This window comes from Melozone crissalis, unplaced genomic scaffold, assembly GCF_028551555.1.
Source record: "Melozone crissalis strain CALT ecotype California unplaced genomic scaffold, PUWL_Pcris_2 ptg000016l_1, whole genome shotgun sequence".
In the NCBI taxonomy this organism is placed as follows: domain Eukaryota; kingdom Metazoa; phylum Chordata; class Aves; order Passeriformes; family Passerellidae; genus Melozone; species Melozone crissalis.
Window position 1 is genome coordinate 35,673,049 of NW_026535794.1, and position 17,754 is coordinate 35,690,802.

The 17,754-nt window shown below is 40.7% G+C and overlaps 1 protein-coding gene across 1 annotated transcript in view; it reads right to left on the reverse strand.

Moving 5' to 3' along the window:
• The window catches only part of SCRN1 (secernin 1), a 37,699-nt gene that overhangs the window by 19,414 nt on the left and 531 nt on the right, over nucleotides 1–17,754 (reverse strand). The window contains exon 2 of the mRNA XM_054273833.1: nucleotides 7,118–7,277. Within this exon, the coding sequence (XP_054129808.1) occupies nucleotides 7,118–7,276 (159 nt within the window). The 5' untranslated portion in view covers nucleotide 7,277. The remainder of the gene's footprint in view (nucleotides 1–7,117; nucleotides 7,278–17,754) is intronic.

Consider the following 17,754-nt stretch of genomic DNA (forward strand, 5'->3'; position numbering starts at 1 on the left):
TACAGTATCAAGAAGAAAATCTTATCAAGGGAGTTCTAAGAATAGCACAAGGCACAAATGTATCTGCCAGCCTAGCTAGGGCATGCAGATAAGTTGGAGGTATTCCAAACCCAGACAGGACAGTCATAAGCACAAGAGATTTCTTCTTTCATTAATGAAAAGAAACTATTGTGCAGTTTCTACTGTACCAAGGCTGCAGAAGCCCAATTCCTAGCACTGTCAGTCAGGTCATTATGAAATATCAATGAAATCACATAGGCTCCAGCCCTGGATAACAAAGGCAATAGTCAGGGAATGCTTTAGAAAGAAAAGATCTTTGAAAGGGGGCATTAAGATTCCAGATACAAAAGAGATCCCAGGCCAACCCCCTTCCCTGCCATCAGATTCCGGCTGGAATTTGGCATTAACCCTTTGCTTCACTGCTTCAAGCACTGCCACACCGTAGCACATATCTGAAAAAAGGCAAAATATCTGTGTGATTGCAATGACTCAGTAAGTTGCACTGTGGCTGCATTTTTAACCTTTTCCAAAAGAGGGGTGCAAAAAACGTGCTGAGGCAGCCTCACAGCCTGAGCCTCCCTGGCCATCAGGGCATTGACACTGACAGCCTGGCTGGAAACGTGCAGACAGGAGATCCCACAGCTGACATGGGCTGCCTGGGCTTTCCCTCCATGGGGAAGTGGCAATCTGCAAAACTAGAATGGGGTTGTTCAAGGAAGCCCCTCAGACTATCTACTGCAGATGTGCCTAGCAATGAGCTTTACAGAGAATTCTTCTGCTGCTTATTGACAGAAACAAATTTAGTAGAGCTCAAAGAAGTGGGAATAACCTCTCCTGGGAAAGAGGAACATGCAGGCAGTAGTGCACAAGACAAAAGAGGTGGTTAGCCAATGCTGTTACCACTGCTTGCTCACACAGAAAGCAGAACCAAGTATAGGGTGGAAGACACCTGGATGATGATTTTACCACATCCATTAAACATGGCCATGGCATCTCCTGCAGCAGCAGGACTTGCGCCACAGTGCAGGGGACAGCCACACACCAGGGTACATCCAGCCTGGGCACCTCTCACATAGTCAGCCCAACTCTAGAGCTCACAGGGTCACACCAGGACAGTGAGCAGAAGTCTCTGCAGCAGCAGGATGAAACCTCAGGTAGCCAGCTCTCAGGAACACACACTGAGGATACTCACGTTATAGCCAGATATAAAAGCATTTACTAAGTGTACAAATAGAGAAAAAAGCCATTTTCTGCCACAGTAAAGTATCTCTTTCTTTTCATATTATGAACAGTTTTTTTCTCTTTTTATGAAGACCCTAGTGCACTTTACATATGTTTTCTGTTTGCATATTATTCCCAACTGTTTGTATTCATTGCAACCAATAACTATAAAATCTTTTCTCTAGCAGTGTGTAAGGATGATAAGATTTTATTCCGGGAAAAAAAAATTACAGAAGCTAGAAAAAGCTAAACAGTTCCCCTGGCAAAAAGCAGAACTATCTGCACCCTCTGACTGACTCTATCAAGCCACCAAGGAGCCTCAGGCACATGAGCCACTGTATTGAAAAGGGCTCCACAAAACAAAATTTAAATGTCTTTAAAGAAATCAAATACCACAAAGTTCAGCAAGGCACCCAAGGCTGAGAACACTCACTGGAGACACTATATGTCAGAGTAGGTTTAGCAGTCATGAATGCACCTCTTGTTTTTCAAGACACAAATTTAGCAGTCTCCCGGAAGATAAGGAAAAGTAAAATTGAAATGTGGATGAAGCCTATTAATTTAATGTTTTAAAACAGTAAGAAATACATTTCAAAGAAGCCACAAAGAGCCCATGACTGAGACATCCTTGGAATTCTTGGATATCCTAGGCATTTGAAATACTTGCTCACTCATATGTTTTGACACAATTAAATGGTTTGGGTCAAGATGGAAGAGTTGACAGATTTTTGCCCCACACAATTCTAATACTCTCCCCTCCCCCTCCTCTTCCTGTCAGCAACAATTAAAAAGGAGAATTAAAACTATTAAGAACAAAAAAGGTTCAAGGTGACCAATTTTGCTCTGGTAGCAGAAGAGAACAAACAAGCAGCACCCCCACAGTAAAAACAGGCTTTGAGAGGGCAGAAACATCCAAGAGATTTTGGCTTTCAGCTCTGAGCTGCTGCTGGGGTGAGCACTGTGCTACAAAGCAAAGTCAGACACATCAGTGTCAAGGCCAGTGGCCTGCAATGGAGCAGAAGAGAGAAAACACTCATTAGCCAAGAAAATGGAGCTGAAGGCAGGAACCAGTTTCTTTTCTTAGCTGCTGTCTGCCTGCGTGGTGCCTCTCTACCTCTGTGAGAAGTCTCAGGGTGAGCTCCAGCAGGGTGGCCTGGACAAAGCCTCCAGTCCGTGTGCGCAGGAGCTCTGCTGCCCACCAGCAGCTGTCTCAGCGGAGAGGCAGGAATGCAGCTTCCTAAACCCCCTCTGGACTGCAAATCTGCAGGCTAGAACCTCATTTGTCTACAGAGAGTAAGCAAAATGCTCCATCACAGGCACAAACACTGCTGTGCCTCATCGAGGTTTCCTGCCAGGCACCACTTTCCCATGGAGGTACCCAGGTTTGCACCCACACCTGCAGCAATGTGAGTTAGCACTGCCAGTCTCACCTGGAGGCTCCCCAAAGAGCAAATTCTCAGTAGATCCTGCTGCCAATTGACTTATGTTACCAGATTCTGAACACCTTGCCCATGACACAACGCAGAAAACCCAAATAACTGGCAACAAGGGGAACCAAAGATCCCAGAACTGAACTGCAGCACCGGTGTGGTGCCTGGTGATGATGTTACAAACACCAGGATTAAGATCACCAGGTGATACAAAGCCAACTTTAATGCAGTCAAAGTTTGCTTTCCAAGCTTTACACTGTCTTGTGACACCAGGCAGGAACCCATCAGTTTCCTTTAGGTGAGTTTTTATGTCTGCAGTCCTCAGACCAACATGGAGAAAAAATCTTACTGCTCCTCTGAAAACTCAGAGCAAGGGGAGGTAGAATGATATCCATTTAAAAAAAAAAAAAAAAAAAACAAAAAGCCAACAGAGCAAAACAAAAGAATAACTAAGGCATAACTATGTCACGATGTATTAGAGAACAAGAAAATTCCTCCTACCCCACAGAGGGCTGGCTTTTAGCCCAGATCTGTGTTTCATACCAACATAGTAGAAAAATTTGGAATGTTCCACACTTTTATAGACTTCTTTGCTAGTCTACCCTTTCTACTTTCCCCTTTCCATTCCTCTGTAAGAAGTGCATGCTGTTAAGGTGAAAGAGCTTTTACAGCTCGGTAGTGAAACAAGAAACCAAGACTATTTTGAAATCATGAATATAAGGTCAAATTAGAGGAAAGGAAGATGGATCTAAAAGGAAAAAAAATCCACATGGGAAATTCATCCACAAAAAGTCATTTTGCCAAGACTTCTTCAGCAGAAGGAAAACCACAGCAGGTTACTAGAGAATAAAAGAAATCTAGTAAGTAAAATCTACCTTGAAAATAAATAAGACCGAGGGGCTTGCATCCTAATTCTCACTAATGTTACAAATTCTTAAAATCCACATCTGGGGAAAAAAAATAACATACTTTTAGTAGAGGAATTCCAAAAAGGACCTTATTTATGCTTAGGGGAGCAACGCTTCACCTGCTCACACAAATTCAGTAGGCTGAGCACTACAACAAGGAAGAGGGCTGATCAGCATCTGCCCCTGCAAAATTGCAATGCAGGGGAAGAACAAACCTTTGAGAAAGTTGTCACACACATGCACAGAAGGGACCTTTAATGAAAAGCCCCATTGTTCAGGGTCTTGGGAACCTGCTGACGTGGAGGGAAGGAATTATGTTGATGAGCTAGCTGCAGGGTTACTTGTCTGGTAGATTGAGGCACAAAGATCGGGCTGAAAATGACTTGCAGTATTCACTGAGTCCCCCTGAGACCCTGCCACAAAGTGACTGAGAGCTGTACAGCACAGCCCTCCCAATTCCTTTATGGCAGCAATCTCACTGAATTACTGTGAGCCGCTTTTGGTTACACAGTGCATTTTCACAGATGCAAACAGGAGCAGCACAGAACAGAAATAGGAAATAAATAGCATACAAACTCCCTGACAGAGTTCTGTAGAACAATCCGTGCTATTACCGCCTCTTAACAGAAATTCAGAACATGAGTGGCAGCCACAACCAGGTAATCACAATTTGATACACACTGAACCACACTGTGTGCAAAAAACAGAACAGAATGAAAACCAAGTCCACTATCATTGTCCATTGAAGGTAAAGAAACCAAAGCAAATATACAACATGGAATGGAGAGAAAAGCTGCTCCTTTGGGAAAAAGAAACCCAAAACACTAGGACGGATGAGAAGAAAAATCTAGTCAGAGGCACAAAGGATTACTGACTTGGAAAAACTGTAGTGTGAAATTGATCAGGCACATTTTTCCATTTGTAAATATCATACATTTAATTTCTCAGGGCTGTTTAGTTTTACAAAGTGCAAGGGAAGGAAAGCTGTAGTAAAAAAGAAAACCTGTTCCAACAGTAATTGGAGTGTTGGCAGCTTTCATGGGTTTCAAAGAACAAAGTATTAACCCTGAGCATGTCAAAGCTACATATGGAAGCTTTGACACTCTTCTCCACTCCCCCACCAGTTAATTACCTCTGACAAGTTTGTTCAGAGGTGGAGAGTGTTGCATGCCTGGTATGAACAAGGGAAGCAGCTGGACCCAAGCCTTTCCTTGAAGCTTTTCTTGTCTCTGAGGTACCACTCACTACCAATACACAACAACTGAAAACCTCCCAGACAGCTACCCTGGACCTAACAAAACAAGTAAAATCAGTTCTGTGGTTTAACCAGCTTACTCCACTCGAAATATGCATGAGTAAAAAAAAATAAAAGCACATTAACAATACTTAGTGCTGAGTGTGATGAAGAGGCAGTGATAAGCAATTACTTGCACTGCTCTCAGAGAAAATGATGATGTTTTTATCCTGTGCTAGGAGGAAACAGGAAGAATTTTGGCAAACATCTGGAGCCTGTATGTTGCTGCACACAATTTTACTTGAAAAACCTCAGGATAGCTAATGAAGAATTACATTGTAGTTTAGATTAGCAGAAGCCAAAGTAGTCATTAATTAGGATTTAAGCTCCTACTTTAGAAAAAAAAAATGGCCCCCTCCAGTCTGTCATCTAAAAGTGCATCTTCACCACACTGCAAAAAACTTTACCTTGATTAAAAAAAAATCAGCATTTAAGGAGATGTTTGCAGATCCTTGTTGGCAGACTAAATCTACAAGTGTGTTGTGCTATGAAAAGGAATTATGCTTTCTGCTTCTAAAAGGTCTGGCAAAAGAGCCGAGTTCATGACTGAATTCTAAAAAGCAGGCACTAAACCAATTAATCATGGTGTGAAAGAGAAATCATAATAGATTATATATGGCTTAATTTTATGCCAATTATAAAATTATAGATTATTATATATGGCTTAATTATATGCTTCAGCAAATTATGACAATCTCATGAAAGAGTAAGATATGGGGCAAAGAGACCAAAAGAATCAAGAACTCTTACAGTAAGTTCTTACAAATTATTCTCCATTCAGGGTACAAAACAGAGAAGCTTTCCAAAGTTCTTCTTCCCCAATAACAGAACTTTTTTTTCCATTTCCTGTTCTATGAAGAGGTGCTTTAAAACAAACTGCTCTGAAGCTTTCTTCTTGTCTTACTGTCACACTTGTGTTACATGTGCCAGCACATGTCTACAAGGTGCTACAGCACTCAACTGTGCATAGTGCTACTGGGGGAGGGGGTTTCTTTATATCCAAAATTAAACCATTTAATAATGCATAAGTTGTACTAGATGCTGGCAGAAAGAAGAATTAAGGGAACATTAACAGAAAGAAGAGCACCAAAGCCTGTGAAATCTGGAAGTCATCCCATTTGAAAAACAGCATTAAAAGTGGCACTGGCCTTCAGATCTCTTCTGGGTAAGTGCAACTAGATCCACACAGAATGTGTTTGGATGAGAGGCATCAGCCTGGTGCAGAACACCTCCTGTCCTCAGCCTTCTGCAGAGCCACAGGGCCAGGAGGAAGCTGAATGCAGGGAGCCTCACAGACTCTGCTTTCCCAGAGGCCAGGCAGAGCAAGAACCTGGGACCCTAAAAGCTGCTGGCAGTGCCACATCAGGCTCTGTCTCCTCTGATAAAATGACTGCTGCACAGATCCTTGTCTTTCCTTCTGATGCCTCAGTCTCTTCATTCCACCTTCACTTTACACTTTCCCCTCTTCCTGTCTTCTGGTTCATTTGTCCCTTTGCTTCACTCTTCCACATCTGCTTATCCTTTCGTTTCTTGTCATTAGAACAAGGCTGCAGTGACAGACTGCAATTACAACAACCTCCAGCAGGGTCCCTGCCAACCTGCATCCACGGCACCAGTGTCCAGCTTCGGGACTCCACATCCAGCCTGGATTCAAGAAAAGCCACAGCACTAAAAACTGACCATGATGCAGGTGCAGAACATGCCAACAGAGCCCATGGCATGTACAAGAGTTAAGTCTGGTTTACAAACTTGAGCACTCGCATTCTCCTCCTCTCACATTCCCTTATTAGAATACAAGTTCCTCAAGTCCCAGATTTCTGGCTAAATTTCTGAAAAACAGATTTCCTGTTTTTCAACCTGTGCAGCATAGCCAGGCCCCATTACTGCCAAACAACAACCATGAATGAGAGTAATTCATTTGGCACACGACAAACTCCAAAAATTAGCTTCTATTTCCAGTTAGCCAGGAGATTTTTCCCTTAGAAGTAAATCAATTGACCACATGGTGCAGGAATCTGAGATGTGAGCAGTTTTGCCTGTCTGCCAGAAAAAGTAGAGGTCATGGATTTTTCCCCAGTTAAACAAGTTACATTGTAAGTTTCATTTTCAAACATTTCAAACTCAAAAAAATCTTTTCTTTTTCTACTCAAGAGATTTGAGTGAAGTGAGTAAGGACTCCACAATCTGATGGGAAAACAAGACAGCATTCATTTCTTCCAGCAACAGTGATTTCTCACAGTTTGAATGCCACAATTCACCCTTACCTCCACTTTGCTTCCTGGCTCATGCTCTGCAGCAGCAAAGTACACCACCTCCTGTACTTCATCCCTGGGCCGTGCAGAGTTCTTCCCAAACACCACCAGCCCATCCTTGGAACAGGGGGGCAAGGCTACAAAACAGTAGCTTGGAGGAGCTGCAGCCATCCTAGGAAGGAAAGAAAGCATCAACAAACAAAACTAGTGGGGTTTTTTATTCATAAGTGCATAGATTAGAGAATCATTCAGCCTGCTGGTAGCAGTGTAGCTAAGAGGGAACGCACTCCCTCTGTCAGTCGATTGTCCAATGACGAGGGAAGAATGGGTCAGCTCGAAGGAAGCCTATCTGAATTTAATTTTAAAAATATAATAATTTGCATCATTTTTCACCCAAGCTTTGTGAAGGCATAAATAGGAAAAAAGGCAAGAGAACTGTGCCTTGATGAGCCTGCTTAGTCCCCACTGAAAGAAGAGACTCTGCACTGGAGCTCCTTGGGAACGTATGACCTAGATGTATTCTGCTGACTCAGGCAAGTGCAGACACACAGAATAACTTTAAATAATTTACTCCCTCTGCTCCCATGCACTTCAATATTTTTAAAATGGAAAGATAAAACATGTTAGAGGGATTCCTGAAAGAGGACAACAGTATAACTGGAAACAGAACAAAGATACAGCACAATTACATCCAAAACTGTCAGTCAATTTATCTACTCAGATGGGAGAGAGACTGAAGCACTAATTGCACTTTATTTTCTTTGTGGTTTGTCTGCATTGCTGCTCTTACCTGAAGTTAATTGATTGCTGTTTATTTGTTTATGTAGGCTAATGTGACATGTTTATAGGATATTTTTAAGTGTTTGCAATGACAATATATTAAGAAAAATACAAACTGTTTCAGGACTATTACACTATTGTAGCTGGTCTTGTGTACATTGCCATATCTGACATTTTTTTCCACCATTTAGAAAAATTTCTGGTACATATGGCTACAAAACAAAAATGTGGGGTGTTTATCACTTGTTTAAAAAGCACTTAACACAGATGTCTAAATTTTCTTCATAATTCTTATCACAGCAATAGAAACTCAAAAATATACAAATATAAACAAACAAACAAACATGTTTCTCTTAATCTTCTACAATATCCTGAAGAAGTAAAATACTTGCACACATTTGCTCTCCTTAGAAACAATCAGCACTTGAGTTTCCCCCCCAGATTCATCTGCAAGACAATGCTGGGCATGGGGAAGTGTGCAAAGCTGCTTTTTTACCATTAGCTTGCATATGCTTCAAACCATTCAAATTTTGCTTTTTCCTTTTTTTTTTTTTTTCTTAAGCTGCCATTTGAGTACATACTTCTCACAGAACAGCAGATAATAAAACAGAGGAAGAATTCCTTTTCTATAGAGACTGTAATCCATAAAATGGTAATTGTTTGCCTGTGGGCTATGAACAGATCACACAGATGCTCAACCTTGCAAAAAAAAGGTCAAGTAGTTCCATGTTAGAAGTGCCCTCTACCAACACAACGTGAGGCAATGAATTGTCCAGGGAACTCACACACTCACACACAAATTAGGTAAAATTATATTCATCCACTTGAGCTGAAAATGCATTAGGAAACAAACAAATCCCTTTTCATAAGCAGAGTTTTGACCAGTGGGAAAGGACAAGCTACTTTGAGCTGGAATTACTTCAGCTGATAAAGCACATCTGTCAGAGGACCCTGGGCTGCAGACCTGCCTATTGTGCTCCAATCTGGGACACTGCTGGCTCTACAGGAGGGTCTTGCACACAGAACAGATAAAAAGTCCCACTTCAGTTGCCATTCATTGCCTGCAAGTCGTCAGAGCACCAGGTTTAACTGGAACCAGGAGTGATTGGGAGTGTTTGCCCAACCTTCAGCACTAATGAAACCACTCAGTACTTTGTTATGAATTACTCCGAGTATGAGTATTGCTGCGCTGGTGATGTCAATGAAACTGCTTTCCAGAACTCTCGGAGTTTCCATCTGCCTTCAGGTAACTCATCTTTTAGAGCACCAAATCTGTCCTCTGATACATTGCCAAATGAGCCAAAATCTTGAACAACTTGCAGATTTAGTGAGAATCTCACTATTCAAAATAAATATTTCCTTTATTCCAAACACTAAGCAGATTTCTTTGAAATGCATGACACAGCTGGAAAACATTAAGCATCCAAGAGCCTAGCAAGAAAGGTTTAAATTATATACAATACTAATTTTTATTAAATTAATACCTAAAGCTATTGGCAGATAAGCTTAAGAAGAGGGGAAATACTTCAGCATTCTGTTACTGAACAAATACAAAGGTATGCAAGGAGACATTTACATACCTACAGTCTGGGTAGATAGGGAAAAGAATTAAAAGCTTGTAGGTATCTAATGCCCTTAAAATTCTGAAACCTCCTTGAAAGAAATAGTCTCAACTATGTGAGAGATTTTATTTTCTATGTGTGAAATTTTATTTTTTCCCCCCTTAAATATACCAACAGTTACTGAACCTAAAACAAATTGCCATTTTGGTAATGTTTTATAAGTATGAAAGTATGAGTAAGTGTGGGATTTTTTTTTTCTTTAAATACACCAACAGTTACTGAACCAAAAACAAACTTGCCATTTTGGTAATGCTTCTTAAGCATGAAAGTATGAGTAAGCTCCTCTATAACTAGAGTTCCCTTCAACACACAGTGTATTTCATAAGCATGAGCAAGCTGCCCAGCAAGTAGAGGTCATTTCAACACAGTGTATTTCATACAGGCAAGTATGTAACAGTCAAACACTATGTCAAATGCTTTAACCTTATCCTGAAAACATGACTGTCAGTGGAGGAGTTTGCACTGGGATCCCAGATTACACTTCAGAGAAGGAAGCTATCCAGCAGTTACTGCAGTTCAAATCTACTCAGTTTGCTAGGCAGCACTTTTTCCCTGAACCTCATTTGGTTCATTTTGAATATGACAAGGATGGCCATTTCGCAGACATACCCACAACCTCTACTTGTTCAGAACTCTACTTTATCTTCCTACATCACATAGCTCAAACAGTCTGTTAGCAGCCACCTGTCTAAGCAGGACATTTCTACTTGCCTGCTTCATGTTCTTCTTTTCTTTAATCAGCTTCAGGTTGTCCTCATGCTCATTTTCATATATTTGCCACCTCTTTGCTCTCTTACACAGCTCAATACTGGACAAACATCTTTCACCCACAGGAGGAAAAGAACACTCCTTCATGGTACCTCTGATAAATCAGCCTGACTTTTAAAACCACTACTGTTACTATTCCTACACGTTTTTTCACAGAGAGTTTGCTCCTCCAGTGAAAAGTAATCCTGAAAACCTCAGAAAACACAGGGAATGACTGCAAATAGATCTCAGAGAACAGCTTGCTGCCCATTCACAGTTCTTTACCACAGAGCATGTCAAGCACGGTGGCCTGATTCTCTCAGCAGACCATACCCCAGACCTACATTCTGCTGTAGGCAGAGGTAAACCTACACATTTGTCTCAATTGCAAACCACCACACTCACAGATGGGCAAGTTCAGAGAAATGAGGACTGTACAGACCATTGTAGCTACATCCAGCACCACTCTGATATGGAAACCCTGGAAATGGCCAAAGAGCTGCACATCATGCTGTGCCACAATGGAATAACTGCTGCACTTGCAGGGAGCTAACAGGCACCATGCTTGGCTGACCCTGAATCACTGCAGGCACAAAGGTTGAAAAAAAAGTTCTGAGCAGCAGCCACAAGCTAATACACTCCACTTGCCATCTTTTTATTTGACAAAAACACACTGCAGCAGGGATGCAATATTCCACCTGGTCTTTTTTTTTTCCAGTCTCCTGCGTTCTGACACTACAAAGAAGACTTCCTTAACAAGTTCCTTTATTAAGATCTTTTCTCATTGTGATAAGTCCCATTTAACACCTGACAAGCCAAATTAATTGTATGAATATATCACCACTGCTGTCAGTGGTAAAACAGACAGTACTGAGTATTTTAAAGCAGAAAGAAAGGAGTAACAACCATTGGGCAATCACAGAATCAAAACAGTTGGAAAATACCCCCATGATCATCGAGTCCAACCTCTGAGCAAACCATCACAGCACTAGGTGCCATATCCAGGGGTTTCTCAAACACCCCCAGGGATGGTGACTCCATCACCTCCCTGGGCAGCCTGTGCCAATGCTTAACAAGTGAAGAAATTCCTCCTGATGTCCAACCTGAGCCTCCCCTGGTGCGGACCATGTGCTCTTCCCCTGTCACTGGCTGATCCCCAGGCAGCCCCAGCCTCCTTTCAGGCAGCCGTAGGGAGCAATAGGGCCTCCCCTGAGCCTCCTTTTCTCCAGGCTGAACACCCACAGCTCCCTCGGCTGCTCCTTGTAGAACTCAATCTTCACAGCTTCACTGCTCTTCTCTGAACAAGTGTCTGGCTCCAAATATCACAAAGGGAAACAACAGGTACAACAATTATCAGGGCTTTATAAACATGTCTGAACATTGCTATGCTCCTGAAATAGGGTGAACAGGGGTGTGTTATTGCCTAGCATCACCTCAAGAAAAACTAAACTCACAAATCTTGATAAACATAAAGCACCAACTTTCAGGTTAAAAATATCAAAACCTGAAACATTTTACATGAGGATCTTACAGATGCTGACACATATTTAAAAAGCTCATAAATTCCAATTAGAACAACTTGTGCTATTATAAATAAAATCTCTATCTAGTAAAAAAAAAAAATCTCCAGTAAATATCTATCCACAATCAGAAATTTAAAGTGCTCAACACAGAATATAATCACTATTAAATCTGTGCATAGAAGTTGTGACAATATAATGGAAACTTCATTTAGAGGCCATTTTTCACTTACAAAGAAATGAACAGACAAATAATGCTGGAAGAGAGATAACACATGGAACAGAGATTGCAGTACCCCATCCTCCACCTCATGAACATGAGTGTCAGAGGCTGAAGCCACGCTCTTAAGAAAATAGAGACAGGCATAAATAATTCAGTGTGCTTTGGAGCCTTCCTTCCCCCAGCCCCAGAAACCTGAAATAGCTATGCATCCACAACAAAGCACTCTCAGCTTAGCATGACAGAGTCCAAACTAAAGAAAGGAAGATTTTCATAGTAACTCATTTTAGATTCCTTGGGGGTTTATTCTGTTATTTTTTCAGAATAACACTGTGTACGTCTCTGAAAGCTGTAATTTGGTACTGCAATAATCTTTTATAAAGTGCAAGAATCTGACTGCTACAATAAAATTACTTCTCAGAAAAATAATTTTGTCATCCCACATCAAATAGATGTTGACTTTTAAAGTCAACTTATTTTCCTGGTTTGCCAAAATAACCTGAAGACATTCAGCACAAAATAATTAATAGTTTTACAAAGCTACAAATTATGTGAAAACTGGCTCACCAACAACAGCTTTCAGTTGCTCTTTTTAAGAAAAAAATTACCAAAAAGAAACATTTTTAATGAACTATTGTGATCTTGAAGCACTTATAACAAGTTAGTGTTCAAGTAATGCCAAAACTTATGAAAGTACAACTGAATTTGCTCTTTTTTCTGTCTTCTCTATCAACTGAAAAACAAAACAATAGGTTTACAATGAAAGTGCAGCACTCACTAGGAAGCAGTGGGTGATAAAAAGGATTGGTGTGAGAAAAAGAGGGTGAAAGTAAGGGTCTGTCTTGAAATTTAACTGATGTTTAGTGAACTAAACCAATATTTGCTCTTCACATTTCTCTTTTAATTGCTGTTCACTTAATGCCCTGCAACTTTTTCTCAGGGAAACCTAGAGATGCTGCTAACATCTCACATAAAAACCCTTTGGGTTTAATACCAGTTTCCAAAATGTTAATTAGTAGTTATTGTTGATCTCAATTAAGATTTACACCAGATGACAAAGATCTGGAGATCTGAAGGAACTATTCCTGCATAGAGCAAGTCCTTTCCAGCAAGGAAAGACATTTAAAGTGATGTATGTCTGCAAACAGTTCTGCCCCCATAGTTCTACACCATGCAGAAGTTGTTTTCCACACAATATAGTCTCTTGCTCAAAAGTGTGATAATATCCAGTCATTATCATGTATAAAGTAAAAGGTGCTACATGAGAGGTCAGCTCACCAATACACATCCTCTCCACAAGAAACTGGAGCAACATTCAAGCAGATACTGAGGATATTAAGCTTCAGTGAGACCAAGCAGTCAGCCCTGACACCAGAAAAGCATTCACCTCATGCTGTGATGAGTAGCATTCATCTGTAAAATTTGCCTTCCTTGTATTGATTTGGCTCAGAAGCTGGCAAAACTTCAGCTTGATCAGGCCAAACCTTCACCCAGGAGCACAACTGCTGTGTCCATTACTCAGCACAGCCATGCTAGCAAGCAAGGATGGAGCAAGGAACAGCAGCACACCTTGCTTTCATCCACCCCAGTGAGGCTCCACAGATACATCACACAGACTCATCTTTCAAACACTTTTTGTCTTCAAGGGCTTTGTTGGTGTAACTGTCAAGCTCTCTGAAGCTCAGACATGATCAAAGTGTTGCACAGGGTGAAGGCTAAACCTCTCCTAATTCCCAATGTTTCAAGCACACCTGAGATTGTCCTAGATTAATATTATGATTATTAATGTCCTAGATTAATAGTACCATTATTAATGCTAGTAATAATCAACACAATGCTCTCAAGACAGCACAGGTCTCCACAAAAACAAGTGTGGCAGTGTCAACACTCGGGTTTCATCTCAGACCTCCACAGCAGTTTGGTCAGACCATCAGTTTTATTGACTATATATCCTTCCACCCTCTCTTAATTTGGTTTCTTCAGATTAAAGCTGGTCTTTAGCAGGTGCTTTAGGTTACAGAAATTCAGGCTGTAAGCTTCTTGCTGCTAAGTTTGGACTACATTCTGGTGATGGCAGCATTTTCTTTAATATTTATCTTACAAAAGAGATTTGAGCTGCTTTTAAGGTCCACAGAGCACATTAAACCTTTTATGAAGACATATAATGTGGTTTTGTGTATTAAAGGATGACTATTCCTCACTATATTTTGTGCTTTTATATAACAGAAACCCAGCTGTGCTAATATTGCTGAACTATTTCAGTAACATTTAAAGATTTCAATAAACCTGTTTTCATTGCAACCAGAAAGAGTAAGTGAACTAATCTGCAAGAAACATTTACAATAAAAAACAGAGAGCCAACATATGAGCAAGGATCCTCAGATTTGGATCAAGGCTCTCTCATTAGGAAAGGAAGAATATATGGAATGGGCCATGCATCATTTATTCTCAACTCTTCCATATTTTAAATGGGGTGGCAAAAGAAAGGTCTGTTACAATTGTGAAAACTTAGTTCAAGGCTTAATTGTTGGTTTTCAACCCCTATTTTAACTTTAAATTAAGATGTTTCTTGTGCCTGAGACAAGCTTGTATTTCCATTTACAAATCAAGCCCAGCATCTTATGCACATAGAGACATGTGATCTCTGCACCCTGCAGAAAAGCAGTGCTTCCAAAAACAGAAATGAAAAGCAAAATTCATTCAGCTGCAGGCACAGAACAAAGACAGCAAACTGAAAGGCACAATAATAATACTGTTCCCATCTAAGGAAACACTGAAAGGTTATTTTTCTTTTTCTTTTATTGACAATTTGGACAGTTTTAATGCATGACTTAGCAGGCAAGAGGAAGGTTGCATGTATTAAGAAATTAGAAAGCAGAGACTGTTCCTGAATATAAAGCACAAAACCATACCAGATCCCTGTGTCACTATCACTTGGACATTTCATTATCAGACCTAAGTCAAATTGTTTGACTCTTTCCTAACTATCAATGGATGATGATGCCAATTTATTGCTTGAAGGTGCCACATCCAACTGTGATTGTTTCTGCCCCTCCAAGCTGTGCCTGACAAGATATCCAAGAGGAGTTTGATGAGCAGCTGAAATTTAACAAGCCATGCTCAACACTTTCTTCTTTTTTTTTTTTTACATTAACTATATGCTGAAAATTTCTCAAGAATTTACTCAAAATGTCAAACATTGAGTCAGGGATTTGGGATGGCCTTTTTCTCCAGTAAATTTACTTTTATTTTTGAATTATGAGAAATAGCAATTCTCTACACATGCATAAAATCAAGTTGCACTTCAAAGCTCTACTAAGCTGTGTGCTCCCTTCAGTCATTTAACTGAACAAATGCATAATAGGCCTGGAAGGAATTGAAAATATTTCTCTTGCTGTATGTGGGAAAATTTGGAATATTCCTGCCAACAGTTGAAGATTGCTTTAGACTGTCTAAAAAAAATCAGGTAATGGCCATCAAATGAGCATTCTAAAATTCTTCAGCACTTTAAGTCCCAACAAATGGTGAGACTTCAGCTGTTATAAAAGGTTACAATCCCTTGACCAACCAGTTCTATTTTAATTCTGTAATACACCCTTGTCCAAAGTATGTCCTTGCTTTCAAAGCAGGCATCTTTCAAAATAAGACAGGATCTTATTTTTTGCCCCACGTAATCTGAATTATGTTAATGAAAACATAGTTCTATTTAAAAACAAATCAGGGTCAGTCATCCAGAAGACAACAGATTTCAGACTCATTTCCATCACAGGCTGCACGTACAGGGAAAATTCATTATTTATACAGACTTTTCACTGAGTGGGTGTCAGTGCTCTTAATTAAGTCCCCAAGCAGTCACAGAACTCCATCCCTTTTGGCTCTTATCCCAGCCCGCAGTTTAAGGTCACATTTGTAACACTCTCCATTTTGTAGGGAAGCACCTGCTCTCTTGCTCCTGTCACTGGGGCACAGACCCTTGTTAGGGGCTGCTGGCATCTGAAGCATCTTTGTGCAACACCCAAGTTCCCAAGGAGGAGTGGCTGACTGTGGTTTTTGCTGTTTGTGAGGATGCAGCTCAGTCGCGTTCTGCGCCTCGGTGGGGTCTGGGTCCCTGCGCAAGGGAGGCTGCCCAGCTCCTCACAGCTGCCTAATGCACGCTGACTGCTGTCACTTCACATCAGCAACTCTGTTATGTCAACAAGGAGCAACACAAAAAGCATCAAAGTAGCTCGCTGGAAGCCTCCCTGTAGTTTTAAACATACACCAAAAACCAGAACGGGTCGCAACACTATCCATAGGAGTTTGTGAATGTTAGGATGTAACGCAGCGCACTGTCAGGAACCAGGCATCTACAGAGAGGCAGGTCTGGGTAGCAATTCTGTTCCTCAAGCTGCTGAATTTACAGCAAAGAGAAAAATACACTATGGGGATAATGCCCATATTCACAACACTTCAAGTTCATAATAAAGAAACTCTTGCTAGAAGCTTTGAACATCTGGCAAACTTTCCAACATGCAAGCTGCATAAAGCATCCACAGTTGATGGCTTCTGAAGGAGAGGGTGGAGAGCCAAATTCAGCACCCTTTGCCAAAGACACCAACCTTGGCACAAGTAAACAAATGGAGCTTAAATCATGCCATACTTTACCAGAAGAAAAACAACAAACAAACAGAAAAGTTACAAATGCCTTTCAAAACTGGAAGAGACATTGAAAAATCTCAAGCTCTAAGCATTAAAAAATATTATTCTGGGGAGGACAAAACTGACTGATACCAATAAAGGATTTTCATCCACCACATTTGCCTCAATACAACACCTGCCTTTTTAGACCGTTTCTGTAAGCTCTGGGACATAAGCTACTTACAGCATTATAAATGGTTTAAGTTAATTTCAGTGTTGGCTCACCTCAAAAAAGCAGAAAGTCCCGTGTACAGAGATCTACTTCCTAAGTAGAATATGATTGGAGGGTTTTCAAGATTTTGCTTTGCCTGGCTGGAAGATTTAGAGTGCATATTATGGAGGTGCCTTAAATCACTAATTTTACAACAGCTTTTAGAGCAATAGTTGAAACTGTAGTAGCCTATAACCAAATGAGACAGTCACTCCACTTCTCACAAGTTCATATATTTATTATCTTTTAAACTAGCTAGTACGGACACATAGCTTGCATCACAAAATTTACCAAGTTTACTACAGCACAATATTTTCTCTAATTAAAGAGAAAATATTAAAGATTTATTAAAGTTTCATATCCTACAGATATGAATGGCTTTTCTCATTGTGTGACACTTTTTCATAGGGATAGATTTACAAGCATGTGCATCCATAGCATCAAGGCCCTAAGCTGTCTTCCATTTGAGAATCTGGTTTAATACGATTTATTTCCCCTTTAACTATCAGTACTGGAGAATTTTCTTTTTAAGGCAGATTAATCATAGCCTGTACCATTATTACAGCAGCACAAATAGAGATGTTAGTTTGTAGGATCTATCTACCTGCAGGGAGGTTTATCTGCTCATCAGTGACTGAAACCTGCACTTACCCACCTGAGCGTAACAGTACGCTTAGAAAGGCACACGAAGGCATCTAGGTTTCAAGGTGACCATACGAAAAGGCACCTTCAAGAAAAAGACGGGGGGAAACAACCCTCGACGGGTCCTTACAGAGCAGAAGGGAAACCAGCAGCGACTAGAGAGTGCAGCCAGCGAAGACGAGAGGCCGGAGAGCCGGGAAGGCAAAGGACAGCTGGGGACAGCATCTGCT